Below are 27315 nucleotides of genomic sequence, written 5' to 3' on the forward strand. Positions count from 1 at the left end.
CTCTTTTTTTACAGGAACCTCTACATATATATATAGGGCCAGGATCATTTCAGAACCATAAATATTTACAGAACTCGCAAAACTTCTAATAAACAATCTTTTTATTTATATATTTTATGTTTAGGATAATTTTATCATTTATTATGTGTATTTTTACGATTACATACATGTTAAGAGTAATTTTATCATTTTTTATATGTAATTTTATAATTATAACTAGTTTTTTTACATATATGTAATTAGTTATGACACATATATATAATTTTGGCAATTAAACATATGTAAACTACTTTTAACATGTATGTAATCAAAGAAATGCATATAATAGATGATTAAAAGATCCTAAATACAAAAACTTATATATAAAATGATTGTTTATTAGGAGTTCTGAAAGTTCTGTAGTTATTTAGAGTTCTGAAATGAACTCAACCCTATATATATATATATATAGGGGACCGCTAAAATGAAAACCACCTCCAGTTGTAAGAACCATGAGAACTACACCGTACGGGGCGAGTTGGACCAAAAGTTTTTTTCATAAACGTAGATGTGTGTATTATAAACACATTTGTAAAAAAAAAATTAAAAAAAAAATGTCGTGAGTGTAGTTTTGAGCACCACAAGTTTGTTTTTACGGGTACCGTAAATTTTATTTAAAATTTACGGTACCCGTAAAAACAAACTTGTGGTGCTCAAAACTATACTCACGACATTTTTTTTTTGAATTTTTTTTTTTACAAATGTGTTTATAATACACGCAACTACGTTTATGAAAAAAGTTTTTGGTCCAACTCGCCTCAGATCAAAAAGTTCTCATAGTTCTTACAACTGGATGTGGTTTTCATTTTAGCGGTCCCCTATATATATATGGGGTTAGGTTAACGTACAATATCCCTTATCGTACGCGCTCATCTCAGCCGTCAGATCTTCATCCCACATTGAAATCGCATGTTGGTTTTTTGTAACAATTTCGCATGTTGGTTTTTTAACATGCGATTTCATCAAAATTACCACATGCGAAATTGTTACAAAAAACCAACATGCGATTTTATCAAAATTATCACATGCGATTTCATCCACGATATTTTATAACATGCGATTTCACTATATCGTACGTATTGTACGTTAAGGGATATTGTATTTTACACTTTCACTATATATCTATATATATAGGGTTGAGTTCATTTCAGAACTCTAAATAACTACAGAACTTTCAGAACTCCTAATTAACAATCATTTTATATATAAGTTTTTGTATTTAGGATCTTTTTATCATCTATTATATGTATTTCTTTTATTACATACTGTAACACCCAAATTTTTTTTAATTATTTAAATAATGACATACTTTATCTAACGAAATTTGGGCATGACCCGTTCATAAAACGAGCGGTCCCCTGTTTTTCACATTCAAAATATATACTTAACACGACACTTTTTAAAGGACATAATAAATACCATCAAACAACTTTGACAAACATACGAAAATCATTAAGTTCAAAATACATAACAAGAACCAAGTTTTAACTATTAGATATAGACAAAGCAACCAAAGTATTAAACATTGTCTTCTTTACAAAAGTAGCGGAACATGAGACGGGCCTTGAAGTGTGTTCGAATCGGGCGAAGCTTGAAAGCTAAACTTGAGATTTACCTACATCGCCACAACAAAGTAAACTTATTAGCACTAAAATTCTTTCCTTTAACTCAAAAATTCAACTTACCGACTTGTAACCATTATGACATCCGCAAACTTGTAAAATTACTAAATAGTTTCATTCTTTCGCACAAATATGTTCCAAATGGAACTTCATACCATTCTTTCTATTCTTGCATTCTCATTCTTCGACCCGTTCATAAAAGGGTCCACACAAATACTACTTTCATACACGATTCAATTCGACACATCTAATGTTAGACACAACAATATAATAAAATCATGAATTGTACAAGTAGCGTATCTCGGTCCTGATTCCCTTGTTGCTTCACTTAACTCGAACTCTCTTCCTTAACACCTATACATAACCATTCCTTCTTTTAATTTATGTCTCATACTCAATTACACACACCAATTGATGAAACATCATACAATTTACTCATACTTCATAAACACATTCATTTCAGATAAAGTTTATGACTCACAAGACTAACATCTTTATTGAGGCATTTTGTCAAACACTTGGTGTGCATAACATCAATGAAGCATAAGGTACAAGTGTTCAAAGCATGGTTCTACTAGTTCATTCTTAGATCATTAAAATCAACCAATATTTCCCACAATAATCATTCCAAATCAGTTTTTAACTATCACTAATTCATCAATGACTATTCTCATACTATCCATTACAATAATTTGCATATAATTTCATTCATGTTCTTCCTTAACTCTCTAATTCAAGTGGGTTTATGCTTCAAATCATTCAAAAAACCAAATTCTAACAAAATTCTTATCCTATTGTGTTTTCCTAACTCACAAATACACAAATTTCCGCATACATTCATGATTGGGTCGAAACCCTCATTCTACAATTCATCAATTTCAAAAATTCGACTTACCACTTTGTAGGACAAGCGTAGATTGTTAGAGAATCGAGTTCATGCATGTGATTTGGCCTTGATTTCCCTTTCAATTTTGCTAATTTGCAGAAACTAGGGTTTCCCCCTCTTGATCGATCTCCAGAGAACACACTCAGTGTGTGTTTTATGTTTTATAATTCTATTTAATAAAACTAATTCATCATTTACAATTTCAGCCTCTCTACTTCTAATTACTTTTTATTAACATACTAACTCCCATTCCTTATAAACTAACATTACATTCTTTTAATCTAAGTTGATTTTTCATATTTATAAATTTAAAGTAAAACACATAAATTGCATATTTTTGGGGTGTTACACATACATGTTAAAAGTAGTTTACATAGGTTTAATTGCCAAAATTATATATATGTGTCATAACTAATTACATATATGTAAAAAAAACTAGTTTACATATGTGTAATTATAAAATTACATATAAAAAGTGATAAAATTACTCTTAACATGCATGTAATCGTAAAAATACACATAATAAATGATAAAATTATCCTAAACATAAAAATATATAAATAAAAAGATTGTTTATTAGGAGTTCTGCGAGTTCTGTAAATATTTATGGTTCTAAAATGATCCTGGCCCTATATATATATATATATATATATATATATATATATATATATATATATATATATATAGTAGGAGTTGGGTGGAAAGTGTGTTTTTCCTAGAAAGTCCAGGAAGCAATAAGAACGCGACATGTGGCATTGAAGGATTTTATCTAAAAGGGCATTTATGTACTTTCACAATCTATTTTTATTTTAGGAAATTATCTTCAATAACTAACTATACATAAATTTCGGAATTTTTTGTTTTCGATTTCTGATCTCACGTAATATCAATCATTCCTTCGTTTTCTTGCTGGAATCTATCAGCATGTTCTTTGTACTGTGTTTTAACAGTTTGTTCTTGGTGATGTTTTTTAACAGCAAGCAGATTCATACAGCTGTGTTTTATTATTCAGATTCATACAGTTGTGTTTTAGCATTCAAATTCATACAGCTGTGTTTTAACAGCAAGCAGATTCATACAATTGTGTTTTAGCATTCAGATTCAAACAGTTGTGTTTTAACAGCAAGCAGATGCATACAGTTGTGTTTTAGCATTCAGATTCATACAGTTGTGTTTTAACAGCAAGCAAATTCATACAGTTGTGTTTTAGCATTCAGGTTCATACAGGTGTGTTTTAACAGCAAGCAGATTCATACAAATGTGTTTTAACAGCAAGCAGATTCATATAGTTGTGTTTTAGCATTCAGATTCATACAGGTGTGTTTTAACAGCAAGCAGATTCATACAAATGTGTTTTAACAGCAAGCAGATTCATACAGTTGTGTTTTAGCATTCAGATTCATACAACTGTGTTTTAACAGCAAGCAGATTCATACAAATGTGCTTTATCATTCAGATTCATACAGCTGTGTTTTAACAGCAAGCATATTCATACAAATATGTTTTATCATTCAGATTCATACAGCTGTGTTTTAACAGCAATTCAGATTCATACAGCTGTGTTTTAACTGCAAGCAGATTCATACAAATGTGTTTTACATCAGCAGATTTCGCCCCAGCTTTCGATCGGCTTCCGGTAACTGTTCCGTTGCTATCTATCCTTTCCAAAGTTTCCTGCTTTTTGAATCTCTTCCCTGCAACCAGCAAAATACCGTCAATTACAAACAAGAATCACCCGTAATCGCTTTGTAAAACACGCAGTACAATGAAAGCTTGATCTTACGTATATGGAACAAGGAAAATCTCTTATCTTCATCCATGATTTTAGGTATTTTTGGTATGATTTTGGGGGTTTCCGAATTTGGGTTTAGAGAGAGAAAGAGAGAGAGGGAAATTGGCGTGTATTAAGGAGATGTGATATCTCTGACGGTTATTTTTGATTGGTTTAAAACACACATAAGGATGAAATTGCCCCTACTCATTTAAAACAATCTATTAAATATAGTTAATTATTACAAGATTGTCATTGATTTAATCTCAATCCTTAAACACACCAATCGGATGGACAAGATAGCTTCCTAGACTGTCTAGGAAAAACACACTTTCCGTAGGAACCCTACTCTCTCTCTCTCTATATATATATATATATATATATATATATATGTATGTATATATATATATATAGAGAGAGAGAGAGAGAGAAAGGTTAACATACAAAAAGCCTTATCATACTTTACGTACGCGAGTATAATAACCGTCAGATCAAGTCCATGCGTGATTAATCAGTCCCCTGCGTGATTATTTAAACGTGCGTGATTACATATACCTATGCGTGATTACATACCCTATGCGTGATTATGTACAAAAAAACCTGCATGCGTGATTAGGTATTTAAAGTTCATAACGTGCGTGATTTTCATATGTAAGTGCGTCATTTTGTCGCGTACGTTAACGTACGTAAGGCGTTTTGTACATTATACTTTCTATATATACTAGTCATTTACCCGCGCGATGCGGCGGGAAACATCACTTAGGTTGGTGAGTGTAGGGCTATGTACGAGGATGTAGGCGTGCGACGATGATGGTGGCAGTGTAGTAAAACGTGAGGGTCGGTTGTGGCCTTCTTCGGCGGCGGAGTATCAGCGGTGTGCATCGATTTGTGCTTTCTTGATGGCGTTTAGTGGTTATTGTGCGATGGCTGGTTACCGGCTTCAGGAGAAAACAAATAAAGGAGAAAACAAATAAAACTGTGTGATTCTAGTAGGAAACCCGCACGATACGACGGCGACGACAATTTACAATACGATACTCTTTTTGTATTGGTTTATCGATCATCTCATGATACATCATATAGTTTATGATGGTTTTCTCATCTCAATATTAAGTTTACTTTGTTAAATGTTTTTATTCCAATTAAAGTCTTCGTGGTACATTGTTTTAATTCTTATTAATTAAAGTCTTCGTGGTACATTCTTTTAATTCTTATTAGTGTAGTCTATTGATGGCATAAGATTTACACATGTCAAATAACTGATAAGATGTACATGATTTAGTAGACATACATGCTATTCTTGTGTTTAAGGTGGAAAAATGCAAATATATTAAAACTGGACATTTTGATTTCTACTTTAAAGCTCTGCATTGCCATCTAAACCACAAATGGTACATTATGCAAACTACGGTTTACCTAGTGTGAAAAAGAGGGTATAGGGAAGCACTTAAAATTACCTAGTGTGAAAAAAGAGGGTAGTGGAAAGCACTTAAATTTGATATTGTACATGTTAATATTTTAAAATTCAACAATAAATCTAAATCTTATCGATCAATATTAGACGACTAATTCCCGTCTTGCCTTGGTGCATGAGAAAGCTAAAGATATGCAAACATACAACAAATCCTTCAGGTTTTATGAGAATCAAGCCTTTTCTGGTGAACTGCAATCAAAGACTTAAGAGAAGTCAGTAAACAGAACCAAATATATGCAATATTGGAAGGAGGCTCATTCCAGCAATGATTAAAACTTAAAAGTTTAAACTACGTTCCAAAAGTCATGTATGCTTTGACTTTTTTGGGTCAAATTTCTTACTATTTTTAACCAAGATAATCTAGATTCCTTTATGAAACTAAAATTTGTAGTATTTGATCCCTAGTCCAACGCAAGAGTCAAAATTGGAGGTAGAAGTAAAGCATACCAGTTCTCATTCAAAACCTTCCAGATATAACAATACATGATTTAAGATGTAATTCAACCTATTTAAACCATACCATTTTAGTTTTTAGTCTTTGTTTTTTATATATATTTTTTACCTGTTTGACATTGTGACCGTGTAAAACCCACCACACAGTTACCATAGTCAAGATTAGACCAAACAAAAAGGGTGGAGCGGGTAGCTTGGTTTAAAAAAGCGGGAAGCGCACAAAAGCGATGAGGTCTAAAACCGATTTTTAAAAAGCGAAGCGCAAAAGCGGTGAGCTTTTCGTACGCAAAGTGCAAAGTGATTATATAATTTATTTTATATATTCCATAAGTGTTTAGCTATAATTAAGCTTTATATATGTTTTAAAATGGAAAAAAAAAACATAAACGTACTGCATAAAAAGCCTGTTGTACAACACTCAGAAGCATAGAAACACCCCATGTACAAAAAGCGTGCGCCTCAGCTGCGCCTTAGGTCGATTTTCACCCTGAAAAGCGCGCTTCAGCTGCGCTTCTTGTACATCGCGCGCCTTATGTCACACAAGGCGATGGGGTTTGCGCCTAGATGCGCTTTGCGCTTAAGCGCTCTTAAGCCGCGCTTTTTTAAACCAAGGCGGGTAGCATGCTGGGTCAAGACGGGTCCGGGTCAGAACGAGCCGATTGACTAAAAGGTGGGTAATGCTCTGAAGGGGCCGATTTCAGAAATAATTATTTAATAGATAATGAGCCACTGTAATAATTTTCAACCCAGCCCTTTCCCGCTAACTTAGAATAACCCACAATAACAGACATACTATGAAAAGCTAAGTCACAATAGGACTTGTGCATTTAAAAAACTGTTTGAGAGTCTTTTCACACATTTCTATTTTCACCTTTTTTTCCAACTTTATCCGTTTGACCCGTTATAGATAAAAACTAAACCCATTCGTAGGTAAATTAGCAGCAAATAAACCTATCCCACCTGCTAACACGTGTAAGAGGTCCGGTGGATCTTGGGAATCATGATGGGGTTTTTATTTGCCTTCTAAAAGAACATAAAAGGTCAATGAGATATTGAGATATTGAATAATATTAAAATAAGTAAATAAATCCTTTTATAATTAAGTTAACAGAAACTTAAGTCAATACCTCATCGATTTTTTGTTGCCTCTAACATTGTTTCTTCAGTGCTTCCCTTGGAACACCCCAACTCACGAATTGCAACCACTACAATATCTATCACAGCAGCCTGCAGTGTTTCAAACTTTAAAGTCATCTTGCTGTTAGAAGCTCGTGTATCAGTGAGTTTCAATATGCTGTCCAACTTGAAACCAACTGCAGAACCTGCAAATTCAGTTATAATTTATAAAACGATTTAGATACGTATTATTCATGTAGTATTCAATATCAATGTTCTTACCTCTAGCAGTTCCTTGATTTAATGTATTTCCCAAATACAAAATTCTTTTCATGATTTCCTTCAATTTAAAAGAACATATACATAACTGTCCATAAATTTACATGTTGCCCAGCCCTCTTATAAGTTATTTATATGTAGAGCCTTAAAAGTTTAATGTAATTGCATTTCAAAGAATGGTTCCACAAAAATGTGTAGCTTATCAAAATTAGTTTATTGATAGAACTCCAGATTGCAATAGCTAAGATTACAACTTACATTGCCTTACCAACTTGACTGAACATCACTAATTGCTTGGTATATTTTCATACTTTCAAAGGCAACCTAAAGAAGGAATAAGATTTGTACCTTTTTCACATTTCCATCATCAAGAACATATTAAGTCTCAGTGCCTTTTGAACTTAAATTCCCCCATGAAAGTGCTATCTTAAGAAAATAAAAACCCAAATTAGTATAAGAGATCTTATTTCCTTCCAAGAACACATACACAAAATATAATGACCAAATTAGTAAACCTAAATACAAAATAAAGAAGCGACAAATTCTGAATCAAAATATAAACTTAGCTGGAACTTTGAAGAGCAAGAGAATTGTAGGCAAATCATGAAGTGCACCATCATCTCTCAACTGAAATTCATCACTATTACCTGAATAACAAAAATTAAGAATAGAAGTTAACACACGAAAAACTCGTTCTCATCTGAAAACTATGTTCTTCCAATCCAACAATTTTTACAAATTTTCCAAAACAAACGTTTAACAACTACAAAATACAAGTTAAAACCTAAAAATCATGAAACCGAAACAAATTTGCCCTAATTTGTGCATACCTGGTGAGCCCTAACGGCGAAGCGAGCAACAACACCGGTCGCCGGAGTATCAGTGGATCTATTAAAAACAGAGCATGTATCAAAATTCAAAACCCTAGAAATTTGACAAGAACAAAACTACCTCAAAGTTGAATTTGGCAACAGGAGGGAGGTCTTTAAGATAATCAGACGGTCGTTTAGCACTACGACGCATTTCTTCTTCGATTAAACGGTCAACCTCCGCTTTGACTTTGTGGTCGCCGTACTCGTCGTCGATGTACGGCAATGCGTCGATTTGTGCGGCGCTGCTGGACCACGACGGCCGTGAAGATGGCGGAGCTTTCTAGCAGCATAACTGTGTCTGGAATCGCCAAAGAGAGCAGAGAAACCCTAGATCCAGATCTGGATCTGGAATCGCCAGAGAGAGAGAGAGAGTGGTAAGATGTGAGTTGTGAGAGAGATGAGAGAGAATGAAGGGAAAAGGTGGATCCGAGTGAAAAATACATCAGCCGTCAGATCGCGATCCGTGTGAAGACATAAAGGAAATGAACGGCTGATGATGGATCCGGGTAAAAGCTAAAAGTTTTGGAGGGGCATAATTGGAAGTGTAAATTATTTTGTGCTTTAGAGGGTTGTAAACCATGCTTTAGAGGTGTTTGAAGGGAATTTTTATGGACTTTAAGAAGTCCTTCCTATATGTATTATAAAGTAGTATATATATATATATATATATATATATATATATATATATATAGGATAAGGATCATTACAGAATACTAATTATTGCGAGAACAAAAAGAACAACTCTAAATCACTAAATTTTGGGATTTAAGGTTCATATTTCTTAAATTTTATGTTTCTTACATTCATATATGTATTATATATACATAAGAAAATCATATATTTTTCTCTACACATAGTCTACATACATGTAGGTAATTTAGCCTACACATAACCTACATGTGTATAGGTTATTGAAAAACTGAAGATTTTTCATATTTTGTTTTAAATTCTAGTGTGAGAAACAATAAATCTTACATTTATAACATTTTCATTTACTTTGTAGGTTTTTAGGATTGAAAAAATGAGTGATTCATTTTGTTCTGTGTGTTCTCGCAATATTTAGTGTTCTGCATAGAACCTTCCCTTATATATATATATATATATATATATATAGAGAGAGAGAGAGAGAAAGTATAATGTACTTCACGCCTTAACGTACATTAACGTACTTCACGAAATATATAACATGCGTAATTATTTTTTTTGACCAAAATAACGTGCGTGATTTTGGATCCCATGCGTGATTATGTGGTCCCATGCGTGATTATGTGGTCCCATGCGTGATTATATGTTCCATGCGTGATTATATGTTCCATGCGTGATTATACCCTTGATCCAACGGTTACCATTGTCTCCTATGTGAAGTATGATAAGCCGTGAAGTATGTTAACCTTTCTCTCTCTCTCTATATATATATATATATATATATATTGGTCAAATACATCAACTTTAATTCAAACACACTTTAAATCGTATCACAATTTATGTAAACAAGTCGAACATATTGAGAAGTTGTAAATGGATTTTGATCAAGTTGTAAACGGGTTAAATCTGGCATTATGGATTGTTGGTTGTAATAAGCGGTTCACTTAAAATACATTTTTTATGTATAATCTTATTTTAAACGGGTTGACAGGGTTGTCTTGTTTAATTAAATGGGTTAAGTATGTCAATCTGAACACCACATATTTAACTGAACTTGTTAAACGTATCAACATGAGTATGACTTGTATGTTGGAAATATTATACCTATAGATAACTACGCTTATGTTCTATAACTAGTTGATGCCTCGCCCGCGTTGCGGGACGGTAGGCCGAATATTTCTTAACCAATTAAAACAAAAACTATCATAGATTTACTAGAAAAAAAAAACTAAAACGATGGCAAGACCGTCATTTTGATCTCGGGACAAAACTGTAATTTGTCAAGACTGATGAGCGAGTGTTAGGCGGCTGCTTGACACGAATAAAAAATTAAATCTAGTCAACCAATTAAAACAAAACACTTTATAGTTTTGTTTAAAAAAAACGCTAGCAATACTGTAATTTTGAACTAGGGTCAAAACTGTAATTTTTGGCTGCAGTAAAATCGTAATTTGTTAAAAGCTAAAGCGATGGCAATACTATAATTTTTAGCCAGGGGCAAATTCTAACTTTGAACAGGGGCATTTTTTTTAATTGGGGGTTAAATCGTATAATACCCGAGCCAATGGTGGAGTGTCGGTTGCCTGGCACTATTCCTCCACATACCTTTAAAAAAAAACTAAAACGATGACAATATTGTAATTTTTAACTAGGGGCAAAATTGTAATTTTTGGCTAGGGTAACATTGTAATTTGTCAAAAACTAAAGCGATGGCAATACTCTAATTTTTAACCAGTGACAAAATTGTAACTTTAAACAGAGGACATGTTCGTAATTTTAAACTAAGGGGTAAAATCGTAATATATACGGATCAATGAGGAAGTGTGAGGCAACTAACTGACACTATTACCCCACATTAATTCTTTATAGTATAGAAATAGAAATTAAAAGAAGGAATGCATTGATAATCATTTTGTAGGTGAGTTTACATACCCACTAAACAAGTTAAGTCGGCCATGGTAGGAAGTCTTTTTCAGTTATGTTATGTAGATGCAACGTATATATTATTTTATTAAAGTGTTTGTATATAATTAAAATATAAGTGAGCAAGCATGTTATGTGTTTTTCAAAATGAATCATTTTTATAAGAAATATTTAATGTTTGTTGGTGTTTGTTTACATTTATTTGTATATATTTGTTTACCATCTTAAAGAAGTAGACACAAACGAACATGGATACATTTATGTCTTCAAACACGTGTCTTTATTCTTTTGTTCAAATAAAGAATAAACTCAATTTGTATTCATTCGGTTGCTTTACGACTCTAAATCAAACAATAACATATTTGGTTCTTTTTTATCGATATAAAAATCATACGTAACTTGTTTAGGGGATGGTTTAAATGAAAACCACTTTTATCGTGAAAACTCGAAAACTAACTAAAAAAAGCCTAAAAAACACACCAAAATTTTTTTTTTCAATTTTTTTTATAAAAAATCGTAGGTTTTTTTATATAAATTTTTTTTTCAAAAAAAAAAAAAACAAATTTGTATTACACATGTGTAATACTACACATGATGTGACATGTGTAGTATTACACATGTGCACTACAATTTTTTTTTTAATTTTTTTATATACTAAAAGTAGCGAAAATTTGCAAAAAAAAAAAAAAAAAAAAAAAATTGGTATGTTTTTTTGGCTTTTTTAGTTAGTTTTCGAGTTTTCGCATTAACTAATGATTTTCATTTGAACTTTCCCCTCATATGTAACTTGTGAATACATTTATATCCACAACAAATAATTTTATAGATACTGTTGAAACAATGGTTAACACAAAGGATAACCAAGAGGGTCGTTTCACTTATGGGGTTCAACCTCTTCTCTTGCTTGTATCAAAGGCCTGAGATCTGCAAAACAGTAAACACCGTTAGTCTCGTTAAGAGGGGAAAAGGGGGTTTTCCCTCTTAACCAGGCTCCGGCGTGAGAATAAGTACTGCTCTGAGATGAATAAAACAGTGTGTGTATAGAGTGAGTAAAGAGAGCCAAGATCCTTAACCTGAATGATGAAGGGTCCTATTTATAGCCGGATGGTGAAGAAGGAGGAAGCAGCTGTGCCAGCTGTGGGTGTGCGCCAGCTGTCCGACCAAGGGGAATATCCTCTTGGTCTGCTCTGTCGCGAAGGGTGTAGTGGTACACGTGGCGTCCTTCTATTCGCTTACGCTGGATACCTCGTACTGGTTGCGTCAGACTTGCTCCCTGGATTGTCGCAGGCCTATGTGGCCTTCTCTCAATGGTGACACGTGTTGTCCTTTATGTTGGACGAAGCATCTTTGATGCCAGCTATGGACCGCCTAGACGTCTTCTGGAAGCTTCTAGAAGGTCTTGGTGACATGGATGCCTTGTGTGCACAAAAAGTGGTGTGGTCCCTGCCATGTAGGCAGGGAATTGGGACCATACCTCTTCAAGTCCCCCCAGTCCAGTGTGCCTTCTAGTTGAGTTGATCGTCTAGGAGGGATTCTGGACTTATGAGAGTTGTGGTTTCTATGCATCGCGTTGGAGTTGGTGAATATAAAGTGAGCCAAGTGGACGCATGCCGCATGGGTTTTGGCCTTTGAAAAAAGTGAGCCAAATGGACGCATGCCGCATGGGTTTTGGCCTTTGAAAAAAGTGAGCCAAATGGACGCATGCCGCATGGGTTTTGGCCCTTTGAAAAAAGTGAGCCAAATGGACGCATGCCGCATGGGTTTTGGCCCTTGAAAAAAGTGAGCCAAATGGACGCATGCCGCATGGGTTTTGGCCCTTTGAAAAAAGTGAGCCAATGGACGCATGCCGCATGGGTTTTGGCCCTTTGAAAAAAGTGAGCCAAATGGACGCATGCCGCATGGGTTTTGGCCCTTTGAAAAAAGTGAGCCAAATGGACGCATGCCGCATGGGTTTTGGCCCTTTGAAAAAAGTGAGCCAAATGGACGCATGCCGCATGGGTTTTGGCCTTTGAAGAAAGTGAGCCAAATGGACGCATGCCGCATGGGTTTTGGCCCTTTGAAAAAAGTGAGCCAAATGGACGCATGCCGCATGGGTTTTGGCTTTCTTGTGCTTTCTTCTGTTGGAAGTTTGGTGGTTATGGGGAAGCGTTTGGTGTGACCGTCTGACGTCTCTGTCTTTTCGGAGGTGAACAGTTGCTTTTGCAGTGACTTTCTGTCACATCAGCAGACCCTGTTGCCCATGCTTCCCGAAAAACGAGCCGACGTCTTCTCTCTCCTGTGACGTGTCAGTCATCTATTGGGCGCTTTTTCTGTTTCCTGACGGTCCCCTACCCATCGCATTAAATGCGATGGGTATAAATATGGGGCGGTTATCTCTTTCTTTTCCCACTTTCGAATTCTAAGTGTGATTTCTCTCTATCTTCTTCCCCTTTGTTCTATCTTTCACCTTTTCAAGTCGTCTTCTTCTTGATTTTTATCATGGCTGATAAGAATCCTACTCAAAAGAAAAGGAAAAATAGGAGTAGAGCGCCTCCTGGTCCTGACCAGGCTGTGATTAACTGGAAGGAGGATGAATTCCAGATGCTTGTGAGGGGACATAATTTTCGTCCTGAGTGGGGGGCTCGTTATCCTCCTTCTGGATCCACAGCATTGGACGCCCCTCGGGGTTTTATCACGCTGTATGCTGCTTATTTCCGGGAAGGCAATTTTAGGTTGCCGATTACGAAGTTCACTGCTGATGTTTTGAGGGGTTATGGGCTTCACATTTCTCAGATAAATGCGATTGGGCTCCCTCGGATTACTCATTTCGAGTTTGTCTGCAGGTCGTACCGTGTTGAGCCTACGTTTGAGATGTTCAACACTATCTATAGTGTTTCGTATTCCAGTGGGTTCTACTCTTTCCAGGCTAGGATGGGAGTTGCTCAGGTGTGTTCGGTGCCGATAAAGGGCATTCATGATTGGAAACAAAAGTTTTTTTTACATTCGTCGTGGTGTGATTCCGACGGATATGTCGTATAAGCAGGTGGGACAAGGGGTCCCCAGGGTGGATGTTCCTCCCAACTATGGTGATCAAGACTGGTTTAAGAAGATAACTGCGAAGCCGACGGCTATTTCTCAACTGGATGAGATGGCTTTGGTTGGTGCAGGGATGAGTTTGTTGTGGGTTCCCAAACATCCGCTGGGTCAGCCTGCGTATAGCCATAAGGGCAAATGTATTGTTCTTTCATGTCTCATCATTTGATTATTTCCCTTTATGCTTATTATGTGTCCTTATTTTTGTTTCCACTTTGCAGTTGGTTATAGTTTGTTGAATGCCTTGGACCCGAAATCAGCGGGTGCCATGGTTGAAGCTATCCAGGCTGATGGGAATCCAACGTGGTTGGAGCAAATACATGACCGTTTTCTGCATCCTACCGATGCTAGTTTGAGTGGATACGCCCATGAAGTTCTTGGTGAGGATGATGAGGACGACTTGGTCGACTCTGGTCGAGAGGAAGTCGTTATCCTTTCTAGTGGAAGTTCTGACCGGGATGTTGAAGATCTAATATCTCATTCCGCGCGTGCAGGTACCGCGCCTGGTGGTGTTGCTGAGCCGGTACATGGGTTTGCTGAGGATGATGACGATGCGGAGGCATCTGTTGATCCGTCTGCCCAGTTGGAGACGAGGAAGAGGGCAAGGACGGAGAAATCTGTAAGAAGGGAAGAGAAGAAGGAGGGCGGAGCTGCTGGATCTTCTCGTAAGCAACCTTCTACTCTTCCTTATCTAGATTATGTGGTAGTGTCTGATACGTTGTCTGGCCTAGGCCCTGGGGAGGTGCGTCAAGGGTCAGATCCTGATGATAAAGCCACTTTATCTGAGCATATGAAGAAGAAGGCTCTTGATGATCATAAGCGTCATCTTGATGAACAAGCTGCTGCCCTTCTTGTGGCCAAGAGGGCCAAGCTTCAAAAGGATGCCCCCCAGCCCCTTCTGAATCTGAGGTTGATTTGGGTGTGTTTAGTGGGGGTCGAGGGAATTTGTTGGAGGAGATATTTGATGCCTCTGCTTCCCGCCCTGGTAACTTAGTTTCCGTGTATGTTTCTGTCATCTTTCCTTTGGTCTTTTTTACTAATTGTAATTTTATGGCAGCAACCAAGACTGGCAAGAAACCACGGCCGGTGGATATTTCTCAGATTACTCCACCTACTTCTCCTCCGTCGAGGACTGTTGGCTTGACTCCCCCTCAAGATGATGCTGATGCCTCTGTTAAGGGTGGTGAAGGGTTTTTTGAGGGTATGTTTGAGGGGGGTGACGCTGCTGGAGGTGATGTTGGTGGTGATGCTGGTGGTAGCCGCGGTGCCGGAGGTGATATTGCTGGAGCCGACAAGGGTAAAGGTATTGAAGTGGAGATGGAGTCTAGTGAGACTACTCCGCAACAAACCGTTTACACGAAGCGTCCGCCTGGTGGGGGTGGAGCTACTTCTGGTGCCGTGCGGGACTCGTACTTTGAACGTGTTCCTGATGATTCGTGGGGTAATCCGGCTTGTGATGATATGCCTCATATTCCTCGTTGGAGCCTTACTCAGGGTTCCCGCATGAATGATTTACAGAATTGTCAGGAGTTCTTCTCTTTATCCCTTCCTCCTGCCGAGAGGATGTTTCAGAAAAACCGCAGCCGCTTTGCCCTTATAGATGATCATGTTACGGCTGGGGTTAACTTCTTTGCCACTTCTCAGGAGATTCTTCGCGAATGGCGATCTATGGGAGAAGAAACTATGGCGTTTGAGGAGGCCAAGAAGGCATTTGCTGAAGAGAAGGAAAAATTTAACGCAGAGCAGAAGGGTCTGCAATGGCGGGTTACTGAGGCTGAGCGGAAACTCGAAGAGCAAAAACAGTTGAATGAGCAAAAACAAAAGGATTGGGAATCCGCATGTGCTCGTACGAATACGGAGATGCAGTCGCAGCGTGATGCTATTGTGCGGCTGTCTGGTGAGAAGACGGCTCTTGCGGAAGAGGCTCATCAAGCGCGTCTTGCTGCGGAGAAGAAGGAGAAGGAGTATGTTGCGCGGATAGATAAGCTGGAGCTTCTTGTGCAAGAGAAGGCTTCGGAATGTGAGGCTGCTCAGCGTCTCCTTGATGGGAAGACGGCTGAGTGCCGTGCGTCCGAGCTCCTTGCTGAGGAAGCTTCAGCTGATAGTAGGTGGCTGCTATCCCGCGGTGTTCCATTGGTAATGTTCTTTGCATTTTCTATTTCTGTCTTCCTTTATTTCTACTTTTGTGTAGTTATTTCTGCTATCTTATTCGACCTTGTTTTTCATGCAGCTTGCTGATCGTATCTTGAATTCTCCTGAGCTTGCCCGCTACATGTTTGAGTTGGGTGGGGCAGGCTATAATAGTGGCCGCAAGAATGGGTATGCTGAAGGCAGGTGTGCCGCTGTAAACAATGAGAAGGATTACCACTTTGAGTTGTTTAAAGAGGATTGCGAGGGTGCTTATGCTGCTAAGCGTCGAGAATTTTCGATGCTTGATTTTGCTGTCGTTCGAGCCGCTGGTAAGTTGGCTAATAAGGCGAATGGGGTGGCTTTGTTGAAAAAGGCCTTAGGAGAAGAAGGTGGAGGTGCTGCTGGAGGTGCTGGCTCCAGCCATACTTGATAGGTTGCTTCCGGCCTGCGTGCCGTGTATGGCCCTGGATGGGTTTGTAATGATTGTTTTTTGACACAATTTGATATTTCGTACCTGCGGTGTTATGTACTTTGACGAATGTTTGCTACTTTGATTATGTTTATGCAAATTTTGAAATCGTCATAATATGTACATGTTTTAATTACTTTGATTAGGTGTCACGAATGAATGATGGCGCTGACAGGTGATGTTGTGTTACTACAACGTTTTTATTCTGTCGTTTAAGTATGCGCGCTTGCATGTGATATACGAAGTGATCGAGTTGCAGGTTATTGTGTGAGCTCGGCTGGGATTACAGCCTTGGGAGCATTACAATGTTTAGTTGCCTTGCTATCGATGTTTTCGTGTTTATGTGGGCACGAAGTTATGTTTTTTGGCGTTTTGTAGGCTTTGGTTGTGTTTTCGACCCGACTGTGCACTTGGCTGTGACGAGCCTTGGAGGTCTACAACGTTTCCTATGGTCGAGCCATTGATGTTTTCGTGTACGCCCAAAGTGATAAATGCAGTTGTGACAAAAAATTTGCATGAAGTAAATATAGCCAAACACTTCTTGTATTAGGTAAATGTGTTGGCGATTCGCCCTATACGATTACATGTTTATATGTAGCATTTTCGTAACTGTTGGGCATTCCAGGTTCGTGGAACCTCTTTGTCGTTCATGGTGCGTAGCTTGTATGCTCCCTTGCCGAGGACCTCATCGATGATGTATGGGCCTTCCCATTTGGGAGCCAGTTTTCCCGGTTTTTCTGCGTTGGACGCTTCATTGTCCCTTAAGACATAATCGCCTGGGTTGAAGGTGCAGATGCGGACTCGGGAGTTGTAATATTTTTCAAGCTTTGTCTTGTATTTGGCTTCGTTGATTGCTGCCATCTCTCTCCGTTCTTCTAGGAGGTCCAGGTCGATCCTCCTTTCTTCTTCGTTATTGATCAGATTCATGGAGAGCATTCTCGGAGATGGAAGCCCGATTTCTGCTGGAATCACAGCCTCGGACCCATAGACCAAGCTGAACGGTGTTTCTCCATTGCTTGTCTTGGGCATTGTTCTATGGGCCCATAAGATGCTTGGTAGCTCGTCGACCCATCCTCGTCTTTTTTCACCGAGTCTTGCTTTGATGCCATCAACGATGCTCTTATTGACTGCTTCAACTTGACCATTCCCTTGCGGATGTGCGACCGACGAGAAGGTGTGTTCAATGTTTAGTTCCTTGAACCATCGTTCGAGATCATCTGCTGCAAAATTTGTACCATTGTCGGTGATGATCCGGAGTGGAAGGCCGAAACGGCATATGATTTGTTCCCAGATAAATCGTTTAACGACTGCCGATGTGGTTGACGCAAGTGCTTTTGCTTCTACCCACTTGGTGAAGTAATCGACCGCGACGATGATGAACTTGACTGCCCCCGGTGCTTCTGGGAAGGGGCTCACCATGTCTATGCCCCATTGCTGAAAGGGCCATGCGGTTGTTACTGGCACCAACTCGTTTTTTGGACGCATGGTTTTTGGTGCATGCCGTTGGCAGCCGCTGCATTTCCTTAATTCTTTCACGGCATCGAGGTGCATTCCGGGCCAGTAGTAACCGGCGTTCATTACTTTAGCCACTACCATGCGCGGCCCTGCGTGAATGCCGCAGATGCCCTCATGTACTTCCCGGATCAGATAATTTGCGTCGTCGGCGTCAACACATCTCAGCAGGGGGCCGAGATATGACTTTCGGTACAATATCCCGTCCGCCATTTGATAATGTTCTGATTTATACTGGATTTTCCGCGCCTCGGCTTTATTTTCTGGGAGTATCCCGGACTGTAAGTATATGATGATGGGTGTCATCCATGACGTGGTTCCTGTTTGGATGACGCTGACTTCTCGGAGTGGAACAGACGGGTTGCTTAAAACTTCTATGCGTACGTCTTTGGCTAGGTGCTGAAAACTTGTTGATGCTAGCTTGCTTAAGGCGTCTGCCGGCTTGTTTTCGCTGCGGTTTATGTGGTGCACCTTGTAAGAATAGAAAGTTTGCAGCAACGTATTTGCTTGGTTGAGATAGAGTGCCATTATGTCGCCCTTGGCTTCGTATTGACCGTTGATTTGGCCTGCCACTAGCATGGAGTCCACATGTGCCTCAATATGTCGGACTCCCATTTTGATTGCTAAGCGCAGGCCGGCCAGAAAGGCTTCATACTCTGCCTCGTTATTTGTGCTCTTGAAGTCTAGACGTATGGCGTAAGTAAACTCGTTTTTGTCAGGGCTCACTAGCCGTAGCCCCGCGCCTGCCCCATCTTCGTTGGACGCGCCGTCAGTATACAGCATCCATGGTTCTTCGGTTTGTTTTTTCTCCGCTTTCTCCATCGCCTTACACTCTCTGTCTTTGTCATCGGGGACTTCCGTCATGAAGTCTGCCAAAACTTGGCCTTTTATCGACGGTCGTGGTCTGAAGACTACGTTGTGTCCCCCTAGCTCTATCGCCCATTTGGCCAACCTTCCTGATATTTCCGGCCTTGCTAGGATATTCCCAATATTGTAATTTGTTAACACGTGGATGACGTGATTGGCGAAATATCGGCGTAGCCTTCTTGACGCGTGAATCAGTGCAAGGACAAGCTTTTCCATGATTGCGTATCTTGTTTCTGGGTCGGTTAGGGTTCTGGACACATAATACACAGGTGTTTGGACACCTTGTCGATCAACTAGCAATACGGCACCGACGGCCCTGTCGGAAGCTGAGAGGTACAAAACCAAAGGTTCTCCTTTGTTCGGTGCGGTTAGAGTTGGCAGCTTGATGAGACAGTCTTTCATCTCGCGGAACGCATTTTCTGCTTCCGGAGTCCATTGGAATTGGGTTTTCTTCATGCAGTTTCGCAAGGTCTTGATGAATGGGAAGGATTTTGCCGCGTGGTTTGCTAGGAATCGATTGAGGGCTGCCAATCGTCCTGCGAGCTTTTGCATATCTTTGATGCTTGCTGGTGAAGGCATCCTCTCTATGGCCTGGACCTTTTCTGGGTTCACCTTAAAACCATCTTTGGTGACTATGAAGCCCAGAAACTTTCCTTCCTCCATTCCAAATGAGCACTTTGCTGGATTTAGTTTGATGCTCACGCTGCGCAGCGTGTTGAAGGTTTTCTGAATATTTACCAGCATCGTGCTCTCCTCCCTGCTCATGATTACCAGATCGTCCATGTATACCTCGATGTATTTACCGATGGCGTCACTAAATGTTTCATTCATCAACCGTTGATACGTAGCACCTGCATTCTTTAAGCCGAACGGCATCTTGGTGTAGCAGTATAGCCCCGTTGGCGTGCGGAATGCGGTTTTATCCTCGTCTTGAACAGCCATCTGGACCTGGTGGTATCCCTTGTAGCAATCCAGAAAACATTTCCACTGAAACGTTGCCAAAGAATCTATTTTCTCGTCTATGTCTGGCAACGCATAGCAGTCACGGGGGCATGCTTTGTTCAGATCCTTGTAGTCGACGCACATTCGCCAACTACCATTCGGTTTCTTTACCATAACTGGGCTTGCCACCCACGTTTGGTACCGGACTTCCCTGATGATTCCTGCGTTTAGCAGTTCTAACACTTGTTCTTTCATTGCATCATGTTTGATGTCCCCCAGGTGTCGTTTGGCATGCACTACTGGATTCGCATCTTCTGAGACGTTTAACCGGTGTTCCGCTATATGCCATGGAACACCAACCATATCGGCCGGTGTCCAGGCGAACACGTCCATGTTGTCATGCAGCAATTTCTTTAGCGCCGCACGCGTTAGGTCAGACATTGCGGGTCCCAGAGTGACCGTTTGTTCTGGGTATGCACTATTCAATACCCATTTTTCTGCCTCTCTGCGCGGTGCGGGCTTGCTTGCTTTTGCCGGCCTGATTTCGTCTGTTGCTAGCACTTCCTTGCTTGCATATATCAATGCAATGCCTGTTTCGGTTGGAAAGCCTATGGCAGAATGTGGTGCGGAACAGATCATACTGAAATCTCCTTGGGATTCTCGTCCTAAGAGGATGTCGTGTCGTGAATGTGCCGGTAGCACCATGAATGTGACTTCTTCAGTTCTTGAATTTCTCCCATCAGAAAGTAATACTGGGAAAGATATTTGTCCTAGGGGAAAGACGGCCTCGTTGCAGAATCCAGTTAATGGGTAGTCAACTGGTTCCAGGCGCGCCTTATCCTCTTGGTCGAATTGGTTGAAGCACTGTTCATATATGATGTCTGCGGTGCTTCCGGGATCAATAAAGATGTAATCTGTTTGGTAGTGGCCGATTACCCCTGGAATGACTATTGGCCGCTTTTCTCTTGGACCCCCCCTGACAATTGGGAACACTACTTGCTTCTCGCGCCATGAATCATCCTGCGCGCGTTTGTTATAGTTTTTTCTTGGTCGCCGTGGTCCTCCTTGCACCATATGAGTTTCTAGCTTTCTGAGCTTCTTGTTGTCTGGACCTTCATCTCTTCGTTGTATCTGGCGGTAATCGCGCTTGCCTCCTTTGACTAAGTGACCGAGCTTTCCGTCTCTTAGAGCTCTTTCAATTTCTTGCTTTAAGCTAAAGCAATCGTCGGTCAAGTGGCCCGTATCTTTGTGGAATTCACAGAAGAGATTTGGGTCCTGACCCCTTTTGTTGCGCATCTGCAAGGGTGGTTTGAATTGATGGTTCTCTGTAGCTAAGACTTCAGAAGGTGTTTTGGTTAGTGGAGTCCACTGCTTTTCTCTGTTTTCGCGCTTTACTTCTTTTCGATGGGCTATCTGATTGATCGTATGGCGTGCGTCGTCCCGCGGGGGGCTTCTTTCTCTGTTCCCAGAAGCCCTCCAGGGTTGATTTCTACCCCTTCTGTTGTTTCGATCGTGATGGTTGTGTGCGCGCTGACGGTGATCGTCACCGGTCAGTTGCCTATCTGTCTGCGCAATGGTCTTGGCCGCTTCAATGAAGGTTTCCCAGTCTTTGGGTCCTCCGTCGCGCCCTTTGATTCTTTTAACCAGATCGTCGCATTTGACTGCTCGCATGAAGTGTGCGCGCATCATCTTTTCCGGTATGTCTCCGATTTCCAAACATTCTTTGTTGTACCTCGTAATAAAATCCTCTACGCTTTCGTAGTCTTTTCTGTATATGTTCAAACAATCACCTGGGTCTCTGGCGTGTCTTCGCTGTTGAGAAAAGTGTGCTAAGAATTTTTCTCGGAAGTCGACCCATGATTTGATTCTTCCAGCTGGTAAATTGTCGAACCAGATGCGTGCCGCACCAACGAAAGTTTGAGCGAACAAGTGACACCATGTTGGTAGGTTCCAACCACCTGTTGCTCCTGCGCCTTTGAACACCTGGAGGTGATCGTCTGGGTCCGTCAGCCCGTTGTATTTACCTACGTTGTGGGGTAACTTTGTTTTATCGATGGCTGCGCACGCGATTTCTGGAATGAATTTTGAATTTTCTGCCATGTCCTTAGGACGATAGCTCAAAGTGTAATCGTGCTCTGCTTTGGGGTTGTACCCCGCGCGCTTGGTTGGTTTGTATTCCTCGTGTTCTGGAGGAAGTCTGCTGAACACTGTGGATTCTGCCTTGTACGTTGGGTCGTCTTCCTCCTCTTCCCATTCTGTGTTCATGTTACGTGCGCCCAAACGGGTCTGGATTGGTTTTCGGTGCAGGGTGGAGTTTTGCACGAAATTACTCTCTGTTTCAGCATAAGTGTCGCGCGTGTCTTGCACACTGGGTCTTCTTATATTCTGCACTGGCCCTCTTTCTGGACGTAAGTTCCATGCGTTGGTCTGCTGAGCCGTGTGTGTGCTCAGAGACCTTGGCTGCGGAGTTGCAAATGTTGTTTGGTTGGCCTGTGCTTGGAGCAGAGCTTGCTGTGCGCTAAGTTGCGTGTAAACTAAGTTTATGGACGCCATTTGTTCGGCGTACCAGGAGGCTAGAGTTTTTCCTTCTGGTAGCCCTAAGAGTGCAGAGTAATTGAGCTGTGTTGGTTCCGATGGAGCAGAAGGGCCTGCTCCATGGCTTAAACTTGGCATCGGGGGAGGCACGTGGTGCAAGGTCCCCGTCGGAGTTTGGAACGTAGCTCCATTTGTGTTTTGTGTAACGGTTCTTGTTGGTGTTTGGAAAATGGGTCCAGTTGTGGTTTGGCTAGCAGCCCTGGACGCACTTCCAAAAATGGATGGAAACTCGTTGTTCAGCTGACCTTCTTGGATGGTCTCGTTCCTTTGACCTCGTTGGACGTGTGCCGTGTCCGAAACGAGTTCAAAAGAAGAGATTTCTCCGTCAGCTGGGTGTGAATGATTATGGTCTGCCATTTTCACGAGTGTTTTCTAAAAGAGAAAAAGAGGTGAGAGTGGTCTTGCAAAAAAGCGGATGGCGCCAATGTTGAAACAATGGTTAACACAGAGGATAACCAAGAGGGTCGTTTCACTTATGGGGTTCAACCTCTTCTCTTGCTCGTATCAAAGGCCTGAGATCTGCAAAACAGTAAACACCGTTAGTCTCGTTAAGAGGGGAAAAGGGGGTTTTCCCTCTTAACCAGGCTCCGGCGTGAGAATAAGTACTGCTCTGAGATGAATAAAACAGTGTGTGTATAGAGTGAGTAAAGAGAGCCAAGATCCTTAACCTGAATGATGAAGGGTCCTATTTATAGCCGGATGGTGAAGAAGGAGGAAGCAGCTGTGCCAGCTGTGGGTGTGCGCCAGCTGTCCGACCAAGGGGAATATCCTCTTGGTCTGCTCTGTCGCGAAGGGTGTAGTGGTACACGTGGCGTCCTTCTATTCGCTTACGCTGGATACCTCGTACTGGTTGCGTCAGACTTGCTCCCTGGATTGTCGCAGGCCTATGTGGCCTTCTCTCAATGGTGACACGTGTTGTCCTTTATGTTGGACGAAGCATCTTTGATGCCAGCTATGGACCGCCTAGACGTCTTCTGGAAGCTTCTAGAAGGTCTTGGTGACATGGATGCCTTGTGTGCACAAAAAGTGGTGTGGTCCCTGCCATGTAGGCAGGGAATTGGGACCATACCTCTTCAGATACCTATCAATATTTAATTAAATATATTCTCAAATCATTTTCATATTGAATAGTGATTAATGAACCCTTTATATCTAATAACCATCGTCACATGCCCCATTTCCATAAAAACCAGGGCCAGTATTTTCCTTTCATATGTGGTCCAAACCACCCTTATCTCTTTCTTACGTTTGGTCCTACTTTATTTCTTTATCAAAACTTTAAACTTGGTCACATCAGTCTCAAAGTTAATTTAAATCCTCCGTCATTAACATTCAAGAATTACCTCATAAACTTTTTAATTTTTATGACCACTCATACTCAGATAAATTCCAAAAAACACAGGTCAAGATGTCTACTCACTTCAAATTAAGTTGTATTACGTAAGATGATTGATAATTTAGGTCGGGTTCAGCTTAAATAATTTCATGTCAACTCATCTAATTTTATGTTGTATAACTGTGTTTTCATGTCGTATATGGTTGGCTTTGAAAATTTATGACATGACCCCTAACATAGTTACCTTTAATCATGTTAAACGTGTCGTGTTATGTAACTCGCTTATAAAACATGTCCGTGTTACTGTTAAAAAAAGATTACACATATAGTTCAACAAGTCGTGTTTAGGTCTACTAGTCGTGTTAAACGTATCATGTTTAACCCGACTCACACGTCTCGTTTTACCGACCTAGTTTCTTATATTAGATCAGATCTAACAATGCAATGATATGGTTGGTTATTAATTATGGTAGCACCAGTCCCCTCTTTGAAAAAAAAAAAGATTCTTTAGGACCAACTTCTTTTCATCTATATATTTCCAAGCATACCTCTTGTTCAAAATGTGTATTCTTGTAACATAATGCCTTCAGTTTACTCTAGCCCATTTCACCAAATGGAAAACCCAGCCATACTATCACTACTACAACACACCACCCGTAGCGAAAAGCGGTCCAAGAGTGGCGGTAGCGGAGGGATATTTCGCGTGTTTAAGCTTCTTCCCATGTTAACCTCCGGTTGCAAGATGGTGGCATTGTTAGGACGGCCTCGAAAACCACTACTAACCGATCATGCTACCACGGGTACCCTATTTGGATGTCGAAGAGGACGAGTGAGTTTAGCCATCCAAGAGGATCCACACCGCCTCCCAGTTTTTGTAATCGAGCTTCCAATGAGCTCGAGTGTGTTCCAGAAAGAAATGGCGTCGGATATAGTCCGTTTGTCGCTAGAAAGCGAGACGAAAAGTCACAAAAAGAAGGTGTTGGAGGAGTTTGTGTGGGCAGTATATTGTAACGGGAGGAAATACGGGTATTCGATAAGGAGGAAACATATGACAGATGATGAGCTTCATGTTATGCAATCGTTACGGGGTGTATCGATGGGGGCCGGGGTTCTTCCGGGGTTGTCGGAAAAGGATTCGTCGGTAGACGGCGAGTTGACTTACATGAGAGCAAGGTTTGAAAGAGTGGCAGGAAGCAAGGATTCTGAAGCCTTTCATATGATCAATCCTGAAGGGGCTGAAAATGGCCAGGAATTGAGTATTTTCTTTGTAAGGGTACACTAAAAAAAAAACAGAAAAATGGAAGAAAAAGTAACGATTTATAAGTATATATGGTAAAAAGTTATCAAATTTTGTAACAACTTATTTACATTATAGTCTTATCGATATTAAAAATGTTTATAGATGGTTGTGATTTTCAACATATATAGTTTTGTTAAGTTGTAATTATCTATAACACGAGTCGTTTGTATATAACATTTAAGAAATGACATCACGATATATTGTCTTTTGTTTCGTGTATATCAATAGCGTTCATCTTTGCTTCCACAGTCAGCACGCTAATGATGTTATTCGCGTGCCGACTAATGGATCAACTTCCCTCAAAGGCGGATGTGCCAATCTACACATAATCCACCAAGAACTCAAAAATCATACATACTTTTGGAAAAAGTAACGTGTTTGGAATTTTTTAAAGGTTTCATTTTTTGATTAATTATTAAAAACAACAAATTAAACATTGATTCTAGCTTCAGTTTTGACCTATAACTAAGTCAAACCGGTCAATGCTCACAAGGAGAATGTTATACTCTAAACTAATATCATAAATTTCACATTTAACTTTATATCAATTTTTACTAATTACTCATGTTCATATATTATCTATTTAATCATCAAAACTACTTATATCTTATATTTATGATGGTGTTTGTTTTGTTGTTATGAAATTAACGGATAATGGGGTTATCTACCCACAAAAAGAATCACCACAAGGGTTTAAGAAACTGGACTTACATCTCAAGGATTTATCACCGGTAGCATTAGCGATCTCTCCATGCAACAACATTTTCAATGAATTAATTGGAATTCTAGAGGTCACCAATAGCAATGGCGATATCTAGCCAACATCAAAATCATGAATGCTATTATGCTAGTGGTGATGTTATAATGCATGTTCAAATTTCTATCCTCTTATAATGATCCTTTGAGTGGGTGGTCCTTCCAAAAAAAAGTTATATATGTTTCATCCGGTTTAACATAAGAATTAAAAATTGAAGGATATGGTAGGTTTGTAACTGATATAAAAATATGTATAGGATTAAAAGAAAGAAAAAAGAAGTTGAATATTATTTTAAAATGAGTTAACTTTCATCTTCGTCCCCGTAATTTGTTCACTTTTGCCATTTCAGACCAATTTTCAAAATTGCATCATTTTTCTCGCTGACATATTGGAAACGTGCATTTCAGTCCAAAAAAACTAACCCCGGTTAGAATAACTCAGTTAGCTCAGGGGTAAAATGGTCATTTTACATAGTTTTTGTTTTCATTTTTTTACACTTCAGGTTTTAAAACCTTGGGCCTTTTATCCGACACTTGGGCTGAGCTGCAAGCAATCTGCTACATGCCAAACTAAGTCTTCAAAGCCCAAATCATTAGCAACACAAGCAGACCAGATCCATTTTAATCTAATAATAAAACCACACATAACAATAAACGGATTAGACTCAAAATATATGACATGTTTGAATTGTGGAATTGTATATTTCCAACAATATTACAAAGAGGCCCAAATGGGTTGGTGGTCCAGTGGTAAGAGAAAGCTTTTTAATACACTTAAGTGTGAGGTAGTGGGTTAAGTCTCACACGAAGTAAGAAATTTGCCATTAAAAAAAAGAACAAATAGAAAGAACCAAGAAAACAATCTATGATTTTAATTTTTGCCCAATAAATCAGAGAGAGAGAGAGAAAAAGGCCTTGAACTAGTACCACTTGCGATGAATCTGCTGTCGAAACTTTTAATCTTTCATTATTGGCCCAAATAGGCCCCATTATATGTGAGGATTGGAATTCATAAAACCCACCACGCTTCAACTTTCTAGCATCTTTTTTTGAAAGGCAAATTACTTTTAAACCTTGTCGTCGTCTGTGGGACTTAAATACAAGACCTCCCCTTTTCAACCATTGGGAATTGGGTTGGTTGGTTGCAAGGTTCAACACATACACGACTAATGACCTATTGCTGTTCATCAAGCCTAACTAGAATACACTAAAATCCGTGTATCCCATAACACAATCCATTTGTCTCATTCATCTAC

The 27315-nt window shown here is 39.7% G+C and overlaps 1 protein-coding gene and 1 long non-coding RNA gene across 2 annotated transcripts; one reads left to right on the forward strand and one right to left on the reverse strand.

The window, feature by feature from the left end:
- Positions 1-5648: 5648 nt before the first annotated feature.
- Positions 5649-26134, reverse strand: LOC110874906. Its single transcript, XR_002556323.2, has 7 exons — positions 26015-26134; positions 8592-8857; positions 8471-8528; positions 7989-8287; positions 7373-7567; positions 7206-7268; positions 5649-5981 (listed from the first exon to the last, which is right to left on the reverse strand). It is a non-coding gene; the product is annotated as an uncharacterized LOC110874906 (long non-coding RNA).
- On the forward strand, positions 24483-25477 carry LOC110879468 (protein MIZU-KUSSEI 1). The gene has a single exon (XM_022127932.2). It carries the CDS (start codon positions 24584-24586, stop codon positions 25283-25285), a length of 702 nt encoding a protein of 233 aa, XP_021983624.1. The 5' UTR covers positions 24483-24583; the 3' UTR covers positions 25286-25477.
- Positions 26135-27315: the final 1181 nt, after the last annotated feature.

The sequence above is a fragment of the Helianthus annuus genome, chromosome 9 (genome assembly GCF_002127325.2).
Source record: "Helianthus annuus cultivar XRQ/B chromosome 9, HanXRQr2.0-SUNRISE, whole genome shotgun sequence".
Lineage (NCBI taxonomy): Eukaryota > Viridiplantae > Streptophyta > Magnoliopsida > Asterales > Asteraceae > Helianthus > Helianthus annuus.